This window comes from Macaca fascicularis, chromosome 1, assembly GCF_037993035.2.
Source record: "Macaca fascicularis isolate 582-1 chromosome 1, T2T-MFA8v1.1".
Classification (NCBI taxonomy): domain Eukaryota; kingdom Metazoa; phylum Chordata; class Mammalia; order Primates; family Cercopithecidae; genus Macaca; species Macaca fascicularis.
Window position 1 is genome coordinate 189750375 of NC_088375.1, and position 18478 is coordinate 189768852.

The 18478-nt window shown below is 42.2% G+C and overlaps 1 protein-coding gene across 8 annotated transcripts in view; it reads left to right on the forward strand.

Moving 5' to 3' along the window:
• Positions 1-18478, forward strand: part of EIF2B3 (eukaryotic translation initiation factor 2B subunit gamma) — a 146259-nt gene that overhangs the window by 2328 nt on the left and 125453 nt on the right. For 5 of the 8 annotated variants that reach the window (XM_015451901.4, XM_074008631.1, XM_045372204.3 and 2 more), the window contains exons 2-3: positions 2458-2614; positions 5493-5638. In XM_015451901.4, coding sequence (XP_015307387.2) covers positions 2467-2614; positions 5493-5638 — 294 coding nt within the window. In that variant the 5' untranslated portion in view covers positions 2458-2466. Of the gene's footprint in view, positions 1-2457; positions 2615-5492; positions 5639-13747; positions 13815-18478 lie in introns of all 8 variants that reach the window. The other 3 variants (XM_074008645.1, XM_074008641.1, XM_074008646.1) reach the window with 1 other exon arrangement.

Sequence of the window (18478 nt, forward strand, 5' to 3'; positions counted from 1 at the left end):
ACAGGTGTGAGCCACCACGCCCAGCCCATCTTTTGACTCTTAAGCATCCAGTGCTCTTTTCATAATAACATTAGATGTGGTGGATGTTACATAATGCCAAAATGAAATTAAATTCCAGTCTGAGGCAATGCTTGCTAGAATCTAAATGACCATATCTTTACATTGTGAATGTTATGCAAGAGCCTTCACTTTGTGCCTTGAGTATAGTAGGTGTTAAGCGCTGCACTTTAGATGTTGATGTCCCTGGGCCCAGGAGTAATAATAATTATAGTAAAGTTGCAACAAGTTATTTGGCAATTTGATGTTGAATACATTGTTTCTTCTGAATGTTACCTTTTAACACATTTAAAATTACATCGTTGTAAGTCAGAGAAAGTAGTTTCAGTTTAAATCAATAAAGATGGGTCAGGCACAGTGGCTCATGCCTCTCATCTCAGCACTTTGGGAGGCCCAGGCAGGAGGCTTGAGGCCAGGAGTTTGAGACCAGCCTGAGAAGCATAGTGAAACCCTGTCTCTATAAAAAATTAATTAAAAGAATTAGCCAGGCAGCCAGGTGCAGTGGCTCACACTTGTAATCCCAGCACTTTGGGAGGCCGAGGCGGGCAGATGACCTGAGGTTGGGAGTTTGAGACCAGCCTGACCAACATGGAGAAACCCCGTCTCTACTAAAAATACAAAATTAGCTGGGCGTGGTGATGCATGCCTGTAATCCCAGCTACTTGGGAGGCTGAGGCAGGAGAATCGCTTGAACCCAGGAGGCAGAGGTTGCGGTGAGCTGAGATTGCACTACTGCACTGCAGCCTGGGCAATAAGAGAGAAACTCCATCTCAAAAAGAAAAAAACAAACAAACAAAAAAAACCAGGCATGGTGGCACCCACCTGTAGTCCCAGCTACTCCAGAGACTGGGGCAGGAGGATTGCTTTAGTGCAGGAGGTTGAGGCTGTAGTGAGCCATGATCTTGCCACTGCACTTCCAGACTGGGCAGTGGAGCAAGACTGTCTCTGAATAAATAATAAGTAAATAGGCTAGGCGTGGTGACTCACGCCTGTAATCCCAGCACTTTGGGAGGCCGACTCGGGTGGATCACCTGAGGTCAGGAGTTTGGGACCAGCCTGGCCAACATGGTGAAACCCCATCTCTACTAAAAATACAAAATTAGCTGGGCATGGTGGCCCATGCCTGTGATCCCAGCTACTTGGGAGGCTGAGGCAGGTGAATCGCTTAAACTTGGGAGGTGGAGGTTGCAGTGAGCCGAGATCACGCCATTTCACTCCAGCCTGGCAACAAGTGTGAAACTCTATCTCTAAAAATAAATAAATAAATAAATAAATAAATAAATAAATAAATATTTATGACCTTTTACTGTGTTTCTGTTCTGTGGTAGTTTCTGTAAAGAGATTCTTTTCAAAGTCAAATAGGTTTGTTTATTACCTTGAGTTTGAAAAAAGGAATTAACCGTTTGGTTTGTTTTTATAATTGTGTTCTGTAAATCTAGGTTCAGATACAAGCCTACGTTTGTGTTTATAGTGATATCTTTAAAAATTGGAGGAATAAGAAGATGAGCCGATGGCTGAATTATTGGAGTCTTAAGTCATTTCATACTTTTCAGAATCCTAACATGCTTGTGTTTCTGCTGTTAATTCTAGTCAGACATCTTTTAACGTTTTCTTTTTTTCTCTTTTTTTTTTTTTTTTTTTGTGACAGGATCTCACTCTGTCACACAGGTTGGAGTGCAGTGGTCCAGTCTCGGCTCACTGCAACACCTGCCTCCCAGGCTCAAATGATCCTCCCACTTCAGCTTCCCAAGTAGCTGGAACCAGAGGCACAAGCCATCACGCCTGACTAATTTTTTGTATTTTTGGTAGAGATGGCGTCTCGCCATGTTTCCCAGGCTGGTCTCGAACTCCTGAGCTCATGTGATCCACACACCTCAGCCTCCCAAAGTGCTGGGATTACAGATGTGAGTCACCTCACCCAGCCTAATATTTTCAAAGAATAAAAATTCATACATCAGAAGCCCACTTGGTAAACTCTTACTTCTTCAGTGTCAGCTCAAGCATCACTTCCTCTAAAACCTTCCCTGTGTTTTCAATGACAACTAGATGTTCCTTTTGTTGTATGCCCACTATATCTTGGATATTTTTCTGCTGTGGCACTAATGACATATATTGCGATTTACTGAATTTGTCTTCTCCACTTAATTGTGAATAACTCAAGGGCAAGGGCCCTTCATTCATATCCTCCCACTTTTACCAAGGGTAGAACTGAGAATACGTATTGGTAGACATAATGTTTATCTGCAGCTAAGCTTTTCTTACTCTGATTGCTAGAGTTGGGAATTATGCATTTGACATAGTGGATATCAGTAACCTAAATAAAAATAGACTAATATTGTGTGTGCTTTGATTTTTGTTACATTGGTTTTTTTCTGTTAATTGTTTTTTCTGTACTTGCAGTTTGTAAAAATGGAATTTCAAGCAGTAGTGATGGCAGTAGGTGGAGGATCTCGGATGACAGACCTAACTTCCAGCATTCCCAAACCTCTGCTTCCAGTTGGGAATAAACCTTTAATTTGGTACCCATTGAACCTGCTTGAGCGTGTTGGATTTGAAGGTGAGCTATGACAAAGTGAGCTGTGAACTCATAAAACTTTTAGGGGATTTGATCCCCATGATTTGTCAGCATTATGAGAGTGAGAGAGGATGACTAGAACTCATTGGCTGAAGACTGGCTTTTTAAAATAAGGAATGTAGGAGTACTCTATTGCTGTGTGAAAAAGGTTGAGAGGATAGCACTAAGTGTTGTCGTTATGGAGCTCATGTCCACAGTGATCCAAGACGAACCCTGTAAGGATATCAGAAAGAGCAGATTGAGACTCTTAAATGCCTCATAGTCAGTACTTAGAGTCTATTATGTACCAGGTAATATTTGTATTATCTGATACATAATATATATATGTTTTAAATTGTGTTTTGATGTAAATACTAGGTTCTCTATTAAGCATGGAGGTACAGAATTGAAAAGACAGCTCAGGCCCTGACTTCCAGAACCTTAAAGTCTAGTGATCCTCTCTACTTTTTGCTTGGGTAAGTACGTAGATAGTCATGCCATTACTAGGTAGATAGTTATGCCATTAAGTAGGCAAAGGAATAGGAGAGAAGGAACAGTTTTGTTGTTTTTTTTTTTCTGAGACAGAGTCTTGCTCTGTCACCCAGGCTGGAGTGCAATGGCATGATCTCGGCTCACTGCAACCTCTGCCAGGGTTCAACCTCTCCCAGGTTCAAGCGATTCTCCTGCTTCGGCCTCCTGAGTAGCTGGGACTACAGGCATGTGCCACCACGCCTGGCTAATTTTTTGTATTTTTAGTAGAGACGGGTTTACACCATGTTAGCTAGGATGGTCTCGATCTTGTGACCTTGTGATCCACCCACTTCGGCCTCCCAAAGTGCCGGGATTACAGGTATGAGCCACTGTGCCTGGCCAGGAAAAGGTTTTAATGAATTTTGTCTTCATTAAAATAATGAGTTCAGCTTTGGTCACATTGAGTTTGAGGTGTCCTATATTTAAATATAATAAATCAGGGTGCCAAAGCCTGAGGCCCAGTCTTGTGATCCAGTGTTCATTCCATTATTAGAGTTGCCTCCAATAGGAAGGGGTGGTAGCTTAATAGCTCTCTCTTTGTATTGAATGAAGATTTAAAATGTTGGAGTCTCACTCTGTCGCCCAGGCTGGAGTGCAGTGATGTGATCTCAGCTCACTGCAGCCTCCACCTCCCTGGTTTAAGCAATTCTCCTGCCTCAGTCTCCCAAGTACCTGGGACTACAGGCATGCACCACCACTCCCAGCTAATTTTTTTTTATTTTTGATAGAGACAGGGTTTCACCATGTTGTCCAGGCTGGTCTTGAACTTCTGACCTCAAGTGATCTGCCTGTCTCGGCCTTCCAAAGTGTTGGAATTACAGGCGTGAGCCACTACGCATGGCCCCATTTGGTTTTTTTGATTTTTTGATATAGGGTCTTACTCTTTTGCCCAAGGGTGGAGTACAGTGGCATGATTTCAGCTCATTGCAACCTCTGCCTCCTGGGCTCAAGCGATCCTCCCATCTTAGCCTCTTTTTTTTTTTTTTTTTTTTGAGATGGAGTCTCGCTCTGTCGCCCAGGCTGGAGTGCAGTGGCCGGATCTCAGCTCACTGCAAGCTCTGCCTCCCGGGTTCACGCCATTCTCCTGCCTCAGCCTCCCGAGTAGCTGGGACTACAGGCACCCGCCACCTCGCCCGGCTAGTTTTTTGTATTTTTTTAGTAGAGACGGGGTTTCACCGTGTTAGTCAGGATGGTCTCGATCTCCTGACCTCGTGATCCGCCCATCTCAGCCTCCCAAAGTGCTGGGATTACAGGCTTGAGCCACCGTGCCCGGCCATATCTTAGCCTCTTGAGTAGCTGCGACTACATGCACGCCACCACGTCTGGATAATTTTTCTTTTTTTTCTTTTTTTTTTTGGCAGAGACAGGGTTTCGCCATGTTACCCAGGCTGGTCTTGAGTTCCTGGGCTGAAGTTATCCACCCGCCTTGGCTTCCCAAAGTGTTTTTTGTATTTCTTCCCATTTGTATATTTGATGAATGTTCTTCTGAATTCTTCATATCAAGGAGAAGTGGCATATAATATATTAAAGTGTGGGCACCATTCATATAGACCTGATTTTTTGTTTGTTTGTTTGTTTTTTTGAGAGAGACTCACACTGTTGCCCAGGCTGGAGTGCAGTGGGGTGATCTTGGCCCACTGAAACCTCTGCCTCCCAGACTCAAGCAATCCTCCCACCTAAACCTCCGGTTTTTTGAAGTTTTTTGTAGAGACAAGGTTTTGCCATGTTGCCCAGGCTGGTCTTGAACTCCCGGGCTCAAGTGATCCGCCTCCCTCGGCCTCCCAAAGTGCTGGGATTTACAAGCATGAGCCACTGCGCCCAACCAGCATGTCTTTTAATCCAAGATACCTTATTTATAAGATGAGACTGCTGTAAGAATTAATTAGGGGAGGCCAGACGCAGTGGTTCACGCCTGCAATTGCAACCCTTTGGGAGGCCAAGGCTGGTGGATCCTTTGAGCCCAGGAGTTGGAGACCAGCCTGGGCAACAGAGTAAAACCTCATTTCTACAGAATGTACAAAAATTAGCCAAGCATGGTGGCACATGCCTGTAGTCTCAGCTACTTGGGAGGCTGAGGTGGGAGGATTGCCTGACCTCGGGAGGTTGAGGCTGCAGTGAGCTGTGATAGTGCCACTGCACTCCAGCCTGAGTGGCTAAGACCTTGTCTGTAAAAAAAAAAAAAAAAAAAAGAATTAATTGGGGGAATGCAGGTAAAACACATTGAAGAGGCGCAATAATATTAGCAGTTGTTATTATACCTAGAAATAGACCAAATCTAATTGAAATAGTGAAACCACTGTCTACATGAATAAGTTTTTGCTTTTCTTTCTTTTTTTCTTTTGTCCTATAGAAGTCATTGTGGTTACAACCAGGGATGTTCAAAAGGCTCTATGTGCAGAATTCAAGATGAAAATGAAGCCAGATATTGTGTGTATTCCTGATGATGCTGACATGGGAACTGCAGATTCTTTGTGCTACATATATCCAAAACTTAAGGTGAAAAGCGATTTTTTGACTCTTCTAGTTTATTGAAGATAAATAATATCCAATACATGCATTATAGTTTTGTTTTGTTTTGACAGAGCAAGGCTCTGTCACCCAGGCTACAGTGCAGTAATGTGATCTCAGTTCACTGCAACCTCCACCTCCCAGGTTCAAGCAATTCTCCTGCCTCAGCCTCCGAAGTAACTGGGATTACAGGCGCACGCCACCATGCCTGACTGATTTTGTATTTTTAGTATAGACGAGATTTCGCCATGTTGACCAGGCTAGTCTCGAACTCCTGACCTCAGGTGATCTGCCTACCTCAGCCTCCCAAAGTGCTGGAATTACAGGTGTGAGCCATCATGCCTGGCCCCTAGTGCATTATAGTTTACAAAACTTTATTTCTAATATATTTTTACATCACATACTTTGTTAGCCATGTACTCTTTAGTTGCTCTTTGATTTGGTTACTAGGAAGGATTTAGATATTCATTTGTCATAGTCACTGGTTTCCTATGTTTTTGAGTAATGGTACATTTTTATTTAAAAAAAAAAAAAAGACATACTCTAGGCCAGGCATAGTGGCTCATGCCTGTAATCCCTTTGGGAGGCCAAGGCGGGTGGATCACTTGAGGTCAGGAGTTTTGAGACCAGCCTGGCCAATGTGGTGAGACCCTGTCTCTACTAAAAAGACAAAAATTAGCTGGGCGTGGTAGCGCACATCTGTATTCCTAGCTACTGGGGAGGCTGAGGCAGGAGATTTGCTTGAACCCAGGAGGTGAAGGTTGCAGTGAGCCGAGATCACGCCACTGCACTCCAGCCTGGGCAACAGAGCGAGACCCCATCTCAAAAAAAAAAAAAGATATACTCTAAATGTGCTTCAAAAGATTCTATTTATATGAAGTTCATGAACAAGAAATGTTAATATATAAATCAGAGGAGCAGTTGACTCTGCAGTTGAGAATTGACTGGAAAGAAGCACGAAGGAACGTTAAAAAATTCATAGACTTCCCATGTAATATTTGAACTTTAGTCACCTTTGGTTAAGAAACTAAGGAGCATGTAGATATGAGAACATAGTCTCCCCAATGGTTGGTGGCCCAAAAGCTGAGAAAGATCCACTGTAGATTGTTCTAAAATTGTTTTTCTTTGGAAAAATTCAATCGTGATGTTGCCATATTACTTGAAATGGGAGACAAACTTTCTTCTGTTATTTCTGGTGATTAAAAGGATGTGTTATTTTCAACTGACTTTTGTACTATAAAACAAAAAATTAATGCAAATACATGGCTTTTTCACCCCTTTTATTGGGAAATAATTTATACACAGTAAAATGCACAGATACTAAATATACACCTAAATTACCATTATCTGAATCTAGAACAATTCCATCACCTCTGAAAGTTCCTTTGTGCTTCTTTCTAGTAAGTATTCGATCTTCGGAGTCAACTACTCTTCTGTTTCTATCACTACATATTAATTTTATTTGTTTATAAACTTCATATAAATGGAATCATACAGTTTTGTTCTGGCTTCTTTTGTTCAACATATTTTTCAGATTCATTCATGTTATTGAAAGTATAACTAATCTGTTGCTTTTTAGGCTGAGTAGTATTCCATTGAATGAATATACTACTATTTATTTATCTGTCCTATTGACAGTTATTTGGGTTGTTTCTAATTTTTGGCTATCTTGCATAAAGCTATTATGAGCATTTTTCTGCAGGTCTTTTTGTGAAAATATTCTCGGCTGTAGGGTTTACTTTATTAGAAACTACCGGTTTTCTAAAGTGGTTGTACCATTTTATGAAACAGTTTATAAGAGTTGTGTTTGCTTCACGTCTTCATCAACCCTTGGTGTTGTCAGTCTTTTTCATTTTAACCATTCTAGTAGGTATGTATGTAGTGGTATCTCATTGTGGTTTTAATTTACATTTCCCTGATGGTAATGATGCTGAAAACCTTTTCATATGTTTATTGGCCATTTATATATGTTCATGAAGTGTCTGCTCAAAGCCTTTGTCTATTTTTTTAATTGAGTTGTTTGCCTTTCCATTATTGATTATAGGAATTCTTAATATAGTCTAGATTCAAGTCTTTTGTGAGATATGTGTTGTGAATATTTTCCACCAGTCTGTGGCTTGTCTTTTTATTTAATGGTGTCTCTTGGAGAAAAGTTTTTAATGTCGATGAAATCCAAATTACTGATTTTGTCTTTTATGGTTATTGCTTTTTGTGTCCAGTCTAAGAAATCTCTGCCCATCTGACCTTTGTGTAGATGTTTGTTTATGGTTTTGTCTTTGTTTTGTATTCTTTTTGAGACAGAGTCTTGCTCTGTCACCCAGGCTGAGTGCAGTGGTGCAATCTCCACCTCTACTGCACCTTCTCACTGCACTACCTCACTGCAGCCTCCACCTCCCAGGTTCAACTGATTCTCGTGCCTCAGCCTCCCAATTAGCTAGGATTACAGGTGTGTGCCACCACACCTGGCTAATTTTTGTAGTTTATAGAGACAGGGTTTCACCATGTTGGCCAGGCTGGTCTTGAACTCCCGGGTTCAAGCGATCCACCCACCTTGGCCTCCCAAAGTGCTAGGATTACATGCATGAGCCACCTCACCCAGCTCAGATTTGACATCTTAATATTGAATCTTTTGATCTTTGAACATGGTATATATAGTCATGTGCCACATAACGATTTCTGGTCAATGACTGGCTGCATATGTGGTCCCATAAGATTGTAATACCATATTTTTACTGTACCTTTTCTATGTTTAGATATGTTTAAGTACACAAATACTTACCATTGTGTTACTATTACCTATGGTATGTAATAACATGTTATACAGGTTTGTAGCCTAGGAGCAATAGACTATACCATATAGCCTAAGTATGTAGTAGGCTATACTATCTAGGTTTGTGTAAGTACATTCTATGATGTTTGCACAAGGAAGTCACCTAACAATGCATTTCTCAGAACATATCGCTGTCATTAACACATAATTGTGTATGTATTTATTTAAGTTTCCCTTAGTTTCTCTCAACTGAGTTTTGTAATTTTCAGTGATGATTTTTTTTTTTTTTTTTCTTGAGACAGTCTTACTCTGTCGTCCAGGCTGGAGTGCAGTGGTATGATCAAAGCTCACTGCAGCCTCAACCTCCTGGACTCAAGTGATCTCCACATCAGCCTCCCGAGTAGGTGGGACTACAGGCATATGCCACCATGCCCAGCTAATTTTTTAAATTTTTATTTTAGTAGAGATGTCTCACTATGTTGCTCAGGCTAGTTTCAAACTCCTGGGCTCAAGCTGTCCTCCCACTTCAGTCTCCTAAAGTGCTGGGATAATAGGCATGGGCCACCACACCCAGCCCAATGTAGAGATTTTGAACATGTCTTGATAAATTTATTCCTAGGTAAATATTTTTAATGATATTGTAATTGGTAGTTTTTCTGTTTTCATTGTTTATTGCATGTGTATAGAAACACAATTGATTTTTGTATTTTGGCATTATGTGCTGTGACCTTTTAAATTATAGATTTGATTAGGACCTTATCATCATATTGCCTGTAAATAAAAACAGTATTATATTTTCCTTCTAATCTTTATTCTTTTTAAAAATTAAATTACATTAATTTTATTTTTGGAGACAGTCTCACTCTGTCACCGAGGCTTGTGTGCAGTTGTGTGGTCATAGCTCACTGTAACCCCAAACTCCTGGGCTCAAGCAGCCCTCCCACCTCAGGCTCCCAAGTAACTAAGTAACTAGGACTACAGGCATGTGCCACCATGCCCGGCTACTTTCTTTTTTTCTTTTTTTTTTTTTAGGCAGAGTCTCACTTTGTTGTCCAGGCTGGAGTGCAGTGACTCAATCACAGCTCACTGTAACCTCGACCTCCCCAGGCTCAGGTGATTCTCCTTAAGCCTCCCAAGCAGCTGAGACTACAGGCATGCACCACCACACCTGGACTTTTTTTTTTGTATAGAGACAGGATCTCACTATATTGCCTAGGCCTGGTCTAGAACTCCTTGGACAGAAGTGATACCCCCAACCTTGCCCTCTCAAAATGTTGTGATTACAGGCGTGAGCCACCATGCCCGACTCTTTAAAAAAAGAAAAAAAGAAAAAAAAAATTATCTCATTGCCCTGGCCAGGACCTCCAGTACAGTGTATATATGCATTTCCATTCACTTTTGGCCTTCCTTTCCTACTTTTCTGTATTTTCTCTCAAGTGGATTTTGGGTGCTTCTGATTAGGGTGGGGGCTTCCAATAAAATAATGTTGGGTGTGTTGCTTTCTGGGGTACAGCTGCTTATTTGTTTAGAGAATAGATGGGGAATTCCATTAGGGTAATGGGAAGAAAATTCGGGTCAAGTGTACAGTTCAGTGGTATTAAGCACATTTATAATGTTGTGCAACCATTACCACCCTCCATCTCTATAACCTTTATCTTGTAAAACTGAAACTCTATTACCATTAAATACTAACGTCCTCCTCCTCCTAGCCCGTGGCAGCTACCATTCTACTTTCTGTTTCTATGATTTTGACTACCTCTAAGTACCTCATGTAAGTGGAATCATACAGTATTTGTCTTTTTTTTTTTTTTTTTTTGATACAGTCTCGCTCCATCACCCTGGCTGGGGTACAGTGGCATGATCTCAGCTCACTGCAGCCTCTGCCTCCTGGGTTCAAGCATGTCTTGTGCCTCAGCCTCATGAGTAGCAGGGACTACAGGTGCATGCCACTACACCCGGCTAGTTTTTGTATTTTTGGTGGAAATGGGGTTTCGCCATGTTGGCCAGGCTAGTCTTGAACTTCTGGCCTCAAGTGATCTGCCCGCCTCCACCTCCAATCTTTTCATGATTGGCTTACTTAGCATAACATCCTCAAGGTTCATCCACATCGTAGCATTCTGCAGAATTTACTTCCTTTTTAAGACTGAGGAATATTCTATTTTATGGATATACCACATTTTGCTTAGCCATTCATCCATCCACGGACACTTGGGTTGCCTCCACATTTTAGCTATTGTGAATAATGCAGCTGTGAATATGGATGTACAAATATTTCTTTGAGACCCTCTTTCAGTTCTTTGGGTTTATACTGAGAAGTGTAGTTGCTAGATTATATGCTATTTCTGTGTTTAATTTTTTAACGAACTGCCATACTATTTTCTGCAGTGGCTATACCATTTTACATTCCCACCAACAGTGTACAAGGGCTCCAACCTCTTTCTTTCTTTACTTGTTTTGTTTGTGAGACAGGATTTCGTTCTGACACCCAGGCTGGAGTGCCATGGTGTGATCATGGCTCACTGCAGCACTGACCTTCTATGGTCAAGTGATGCTCCTATCTCAGCCTCCTGAGTAGCTGGAACCATGGTCATACATTGCCACACCCAGCTAACTTTTTATTTTTTGTTGAGATGAGGGGGTCTCACTATATTGCTCCCAAAATACAAAAATTAGCCAGGCATGGTGGCACACACCTGTAGTCCCAGATACTCAGGAGGCTGAGGTGTGAGGATTGCTTGCACCCAAGAGGTGAAGGTTGCAGTGAGCTGAGATCGTACCACTGCACTCTAGCCTTGGCAACAGAGGGAAATTCTGTCTCAAAATATATATATAAATAAATTAAAATAAACGTGTGTGTGTGTGTATATATATATATTTTTTAATACACATACAATAATTTTGTATTTTTAGTAGAGATGGGGTTTCTCCATGTTGATCAGGCTGGTCTCAAACTCCTGATCTCAGATGATCCACCCACCTTGGCCTCCCAAAGTGCTGGGATTACAGGCATGAGCCACCATGCGTGGCTACATATATAGATATATGTATGTGTGTGTGTATATATATGTGTGTGTGTGTGTGTGTGTGTGTGTATTTTTTCTTTTTTCTTTTTTTTTAAGAGACAGAGTCTCACTATGTTGCTCAGTCTGGTCTCGAACTGCTGGGCTCAAGTGATCCTCTACCTTGGCCTCTCAAAGTGCTGGATTTACAAGGGTGAGCCACCATGCCTAGTCTATAGTTCCAGTTTCTCCACTTCCTTCCCGATACGTATTTTCTGCTTATTTTTGTTTGTTTGTTTTTTGTTTTTGAGAAGGAGTCTTGCTCTGTTGCCCAGGCTGGAGTGCAATGACGCAATCTCAGCTTACTGCAACCTCTCCTCCCAGGTTCAAGTGATTCTCCTGCCTCAGCCTCCTGAGTAGCTAGGATTACAGGTGCATACCACCACACCCAGCTAATTTTTGTATTTTTAGTATCGAGACAGGGTTTCACCATGTTGGCCAGGCTGGTCTCGAACTCCTGACCTCGTGATCCACCCACCTCAGCCTCCCAATGTGCTGGGATTACAGGCATGAGCCACCACGCCCAGCATATTTTTTTCTTAATAGTAGTCATCCCAATAAGCATGAGTTAGTATCTTACTGTAGTTTTGATTTGCAAAGAGCTTGGGATTTTTGATGGTCTTCGCAGGGCTGTATTAGCTACCATCTAAAAGTTTATAATGGATGTGTAAACTTTCTTTGCTCTATAATCTCTGAATTTTAGAAAAGTTATTTTTGGCCCAGTTTAGAATTAGAAATCTTGGAAGTCCCATGCAAGTAAGTTCCTCTAACACTTGGAGGCTTGAGAAGTAATAGTGTCAACTATTAGGAGAGAAGGCATGAGAAGGAAAGTAACCACCAAAGGGGTACTTTACTCTCCAAGTTACTGCCTTTTCTTATGACTTTGTTTTTTTGTTTTTTGTTTTTTTTGTTTTTTTGTTTTTTCCGGAAACGGAGTCTTGCTCTGTCGCCCAGGCTGGAGTGCAGTGGCGCAGTCTCGGCTCGCTGCAAGCTCTGCCTCCCAGGTTCACGCCATTCTCCTGCCTCAGCCTCCTGAGTAGCTGGGACTACAGGCGCCCACCATCACACCTGGCTAATTTTTTTGTATTTTTAATAGAGACAGGGTCTCACCGTGTTAGCCAGGAAGGTCTAGATCTCCTGACTTCATGATCTGCCGGCCTCGGCCCCCTAAAGTGCTGGGATTACAGGCATGAGCCACCGTGCATGGCCATGACTTTGATCTTTTACTCCTTATTTTAGGGCTTCCCCTTGCAACTAAAATCAGAATCTTTACTAAGTCCTTCTGCAGTCTAATTTCTTTTCCTCCCTTACCTGTTTCCCCCGTATCATTTACACAGCATCTCTTACATATAATCCTACCTCTGAGCCATCTTCCAAGCTGTGACTTTGGCCAGCAAGTCTTTGCTATCTTTACTTGGTTTTTTCTTACTACAGTAGCTCCTGAAATCCTGGCTTCATATCAGCTTGCCTTCCAACTGGGAGTAGAAGGCAACAAGGCTAACTGTTGGAAGAACGTAAATAGACTCCCAAATAGCTGTTAGGAACTGAGCTAAGCCAAAATTCAGAATTAACTGATTAGAATTAACATAAACTTGTAGAAAAGGCAGTGGAAGGGCATATAAATGGTTGAAGAAAGTGAGACAGCGTAAGAAGGAAGTTGTCAGTGTTTGCTAAGGGATGTCAGTTATCTCTCTAAAGGAGAAAGTTGTACTGAGCAACTGTGCCATGCGTGGCACAGTGACCCTTTAAGCCCATGTTTTTTCTTCCCCTGTGCCCACAAAAGAGCTCCTAAACATTAAGAGGCTCTTTTGGTCTGTTTCCAATAAGATTTTAGGTAAGATAAGAACATTCCCTGAAAGTTTGGGGTTTATTAGCTTTTGGTTTTATCTTTACCACTTCCTCCAGATTGAGTTTCCCAGCTATTTTTGTGAGGTCTTTGTGTTTGACTTCTGTTCTCAGAGAAAGGCCAGAGTAGTACATTCACTTTATTTGGCTTTTTTTTGTTTAAATAATTTTTAACTTATAATCTTTTTCCTTTACCTTACATTTGCTAAATGTATTGCAGTCCTGCTTAAATGTGGAACCTCCATAATCATATGTGCTTATAGGATATTGAAGTTGGATACCATATTTGCTAAGTTATGTTTTTTCACTTAAAGGACACATATTTCATTTGGCTTTATAATTTCCGGCACCATTTTCTACTTCATTTTGCTTTATCTAACCCCACAATTTTACTGATTTACTGGTTCTCACTTTTTATTTCAGCTACCCAAACCTCTTTCCCTGACTTATCAAGAGAGATTATTGGTTCATTCATTCTCCCAGGCCCTGGGTGAGTGAGCTCCACTCTTACAACTGACATTGATGACATGAATGCTCTTAGATTTCATATTTTCTCCATAATAATGTTTCATATTTGTTGATAAATCATTCATTCTTATCTATGTCTAAACTCATTCATTTAGTAAATATTCAGAGTTAACTAATAATAATAATGATAATTGCCGTTTGTTAAACACACAAGTTGTAGACCAGACATAGTTAATATTTTAACTCCTTATGTGGAAATTTTAAAACATGTACAAAAGTAAACAACATTGCCCACGTATCTGTCACCCAGCATCAACAGTTGACAACCTACAGCAAATCTTATTTTATCTATATTTTACCCAACTTGCTTTCTCCTAACAGTAAAAAACCAAATCAATAAGAATTCTTTGGTATCATTAAGTATTTAATCAGTGTTTGAGTTTCCAGTTGCCTCATAAATATAATTTCAGCATGTTTTTTCAAATGTGTTTATTTAACTTAGGAAGTGAATAAGAATTACACATTATAATTGGTTGAAATGTTTTTTAAGTCTCTTAACATATAGATTTTCCCTCCATTTCTTTTTTTTCCCCTTGTAATTTAATTGTTGAAGAAACTGGGTTTTTGGTGTAGTTTTCCCACAGTCTGCATTTTGTTGATTTAATGAGTGTTTTTTTTGTTTGTTTGTTTTTTTTTTTTTTGGTGAGACGGAGTCTCGCTCTGTCACCCGGCCTCGCTCTGTCGCCCGGCCTGGAGTGCAGTGGCCGGATCTCAGCTAACTGCAAGCTCCGCCTCCTGGGTTTATGCCATTCTCCTGCCTCAGCCTCCCAAGTAACTGGGACTACAGGCGCCCGCCACCTCGCCCGGCTAGTTTTTTGTATTTTTTAGTAGAGACGGGGTTTCACCGGGTTAGCCAGGATGGTCTCGATCTCCTGACCTCGTGATCCGCCCGTCTCGGCCTCCCAAAGTGCTGGGATTACAGGCTTGAGCCACCGCGCCCGGCTAATGAGTGTTTCTTGTATGTATATTCTATAAATTGGTAGTTGAACTTGAGGCTTGATTAGGTTTAGGTTTGAATTTTTGGCAAGGTAGTGGTGTGTTCTTCCATCTGAAGGCACATGATTATCTGGTTGTCTTTCATTTTATGATATTAGCAGCTGTTGATGATCATTGCACACCAGTCCTTATTCCTTGTGTCTCCAGTCATTTATCTGAAGCTTATTTCTAATAGATTCCTAAAGGAGGGTGCATGGTAATGTTCAATAAGTTATCTGCTGCCTTTATGTTTCACAGCCAATTTATTTGGATATAGAATCCGTGACTCACATGTATTCCTTGAATATATTAAATGGTTTTTTTTGAGATGGAGTTTTGCTCTTGTTGCCTAGGCTGGAGTGCAGTGGCACAATCTCAGCTCACTGTAACCTCTGCCTCCCAGGTTCAAGCGATCTCCTGCCTTAGCCTTCCAAGTAGCTGGGATTATAGGCACCCGCCACCATGCCTGGCGAATTTTTGTATTTTTAGTAAAGACAGGGCTTCACCATGTTGGCCAGGCTGGCCTCGAACTCCTGACCTCATGATCCACCCGCCTTGGCCTCCCAAAGTGCTGGGATTACAGGTGTGAGCCACCACACCCAGCCTAAATGTATTCTTTCATTATCTTTTGACATACAGTGTTGTTGTCAAAACAGTCCAGATAAAATCTGTTTTTCTTTCCCTTATGAGTGACTTGGTCCTTTTGTCTGGATTCCCAAAGGAGTTTTTATTTTTCTTTAATATCTTGTGGTTTTTCTATATAACATATCTTATTGATTGTTCTGAATCATATTTTTTAGATATGTAGTGAGTTCTTTTCATGTGAAGTTTCTGTCTTTTTTTCTTTTTTCTTTTTTTAAGAGACAGGGTGTCACTCTGTTGCCCAGGCTGGAGTGCTGCCAAACATGACTCACTTCAGCCCTGACCTCCTGGGCTCAAGCCACCCTCCCATCACAGCCTCCTGAGTGACTGGGACTACAGGTACATGCCACCACACCCAGCTAATTTCTTCTTCTTTTTTGCAGAGACAGGGTTTTGCCTTGTTACCTAGGCTGTTCTCACACTCCTGGGCTCAAGTGATCTGCCTGCCTCAGCTTCCCAAAGTGATGGGATTTAGAGGCAAGAGTCACTGCACCAGGCCTTTTCTTTTATTTTTTTATTATTTATTTATTTATTTATTTTCAAAATGGAGTCTCACTCTGTCGCCCAGGCTGGAGTGCAGTGGCACAATCTCGGCTCACCACAACTTCCACCTCCCAGGTTCAAGCGATTCTCCTGTCTCAGCCCCCTGAGTAGCTGGGATTACAGGTATGCGCCACCCCACCTGGCTAATTTTTGTACTTTTAGTGAAGACAGGGTTTCACCCCGTTGGTCAGGCTGGTCTCAAATTCCTGACCTTGTGATCTGCCCACCTCGGCCTCCCAAAGTGCTGGGATTACAGGTGTGAGCCACTGTGCCTGGCCTTTTTTTTTTTTTTTTTTTTTTGGAGACGGCATCTCGCTCTGTCACCAGGCTGGAGTGCAATGGCACAATCTTGACTCACTGCAACCTCTGCCTCCTGGGTTCAAGCGATTCTCCTGCCTCATCCTCCCAAGAAGCTGGGACTACAAGCGTGTGCCACCACGCCCGGCTAATTTTTTGTATTTTTAGTAGAGACAGGGTTTCACCATGTTAGCCAGGATGGTCTTAAACTCCTGACCTTGTGATCCACCCGCCTCTGCCTCCACCTCCCAAAGTTCTGGGATTACAGGCATAAGCCACCACACCTGGCCTATTTTTTTTTTTTTTTTTTTTTTTTTGAGATAGCGTCTTGCTCTGTTCAGGCTAGAGTGCAGTGGTGTGATCTTGGCTCATCGCAACCTCTGCCTCCTGGGTTCAAGTGATTCCCCTGCCTCAGCCCCTCAAGTAGCTGGGACTACAGGTGTGCGCTACCACGCCCAGCTAATTTTTGTATTTTTATTAGAGATGGGGCTTCACCATATTGGCCAGGCTGGTCTCGAACTCTGAACTCAAGTGATCTGCCTGCCTTGGCCTCCCAAAGTTCTGGGATTACAAGTGTGAGCCACCGCGCCTGGCCACATTTATCATTTTCTTACTTTAGCTTATTTTGAAATATTAGGCTATGGAGGGCCGGCGTGGTGGCTCACGCCTGTAATCCCAGCACCCTGGGAGGCCGAGGCAGGCGGATCACGAGGTCAGGAGATCGAGACCATCCTGGCCAACATGGTGAAACCCTGTCTCTACTAAAAATACAAAAATTAGCTGAGCATAGTAGTGGCGTGCACATGTAGTCCTAGCTACTCGGGAGGCTGAGGCAGGAGAATGGCTTGAACCCAGGATGCGGAGGTTGCAGTGAGCTGAGGTTGCAGTGAGCTGAGGTCGTGCCATTGCATTCCAGCCTGGTGACAGAGTGAGACTCTGTCTCAAAAAAAACCCAGGAATATTAGGTTATGGATTTCATCTGTTTTGTGGGCATGTCGTTCTTACGTGTGCTTTCATTATAGGAATGTTATTTTAATCTTTATTATCTTTTTTGATAATAACTTTGTATGGGATTTGACTGTAATCGTTTTGTTTCTAATTTTTATCTGAAGTTGGTCTTTTTACATTTTTAGAAAAGAAGGGTGAGTCAGAATTGCTTTTTTAGCTTCACAGCTCTAGATCCCCCTCCTTTAAGATCTTCCTCCACTGCTCCTTTATCTCCATTTTATCTGGCTTTTCTGGTTCCTGTGCTCTGAGGATTGTCTTTGTCTTCCTTAATTTGGATTATACTCCTGGCAATTTCTATTTAGTGCTGCGCTTCTTCCTTTTTTTTTTTTTTTTTTTTTTGAGATGGAGTCTTGGTATGTCACCCAGGCTGGAGTGCAGTGGCATGATCTCGGCTCACGGCAAGCTCCGCCTCCCAGGTTCACACCATTCTCCTGCCTCAGCCTCCCAAGTAGCTGGGACTACAGGTGCCCACCACACACCTGGCCAATTTTTTGTGTTTTTAGTAGAGACGGGATTTCACTGTGTTAACCAGGATGGTCTCGATCTCCTGACCTTGTGATCTGCCTGCCTCGGCCTCCCAAAGTGCTGGGATTACAGGCTTAAGCCACTGCACCCGGCCTTCATTTTTAAAGAGAGTGTTGGTTTATTAGTTTTGAGAGTTCATAGGGCTAAGACTGCTCTAGCCCTTTCATATCTTACCGTGAATAGATAAGGGGACTGAGTCTTCAGAGAGTTTAATGGAAGAATTAGTAATTGAACCGGTTCTCTTACTTCAAAGCCTATGCTCTTAACTATGCTTTACAGTCTAGGAGAGAAGTCAGAATACAGTATGCACTTTTGGCCAGGCACGGTGGCTCACATCTTCAATCCCAGCACTTTGGGAGTCTGAGGCAGGCATGGTCTCTCACACTTTTAGTCCCAGCACTTGGGGAGGCTGAGGCAGGCGTATCGCTTGAGCTCAGGAGTTCTAGACCAGCCTAGGCAACATGGCAAAAATCTCATTTCTACCAAAAATATAAAAAATTAGCCAGGCATGGTGGTGTGTGCCTGTAGTCCCAGCTACTTGGGAGCCTGAGGTGGGAGGATCGTTTGAGTTTGGGAGATTGAGGCTGCAGTGAGCCAAGATCACGTCACTGCACTCCAGCCTGGGTGATAAAGTGA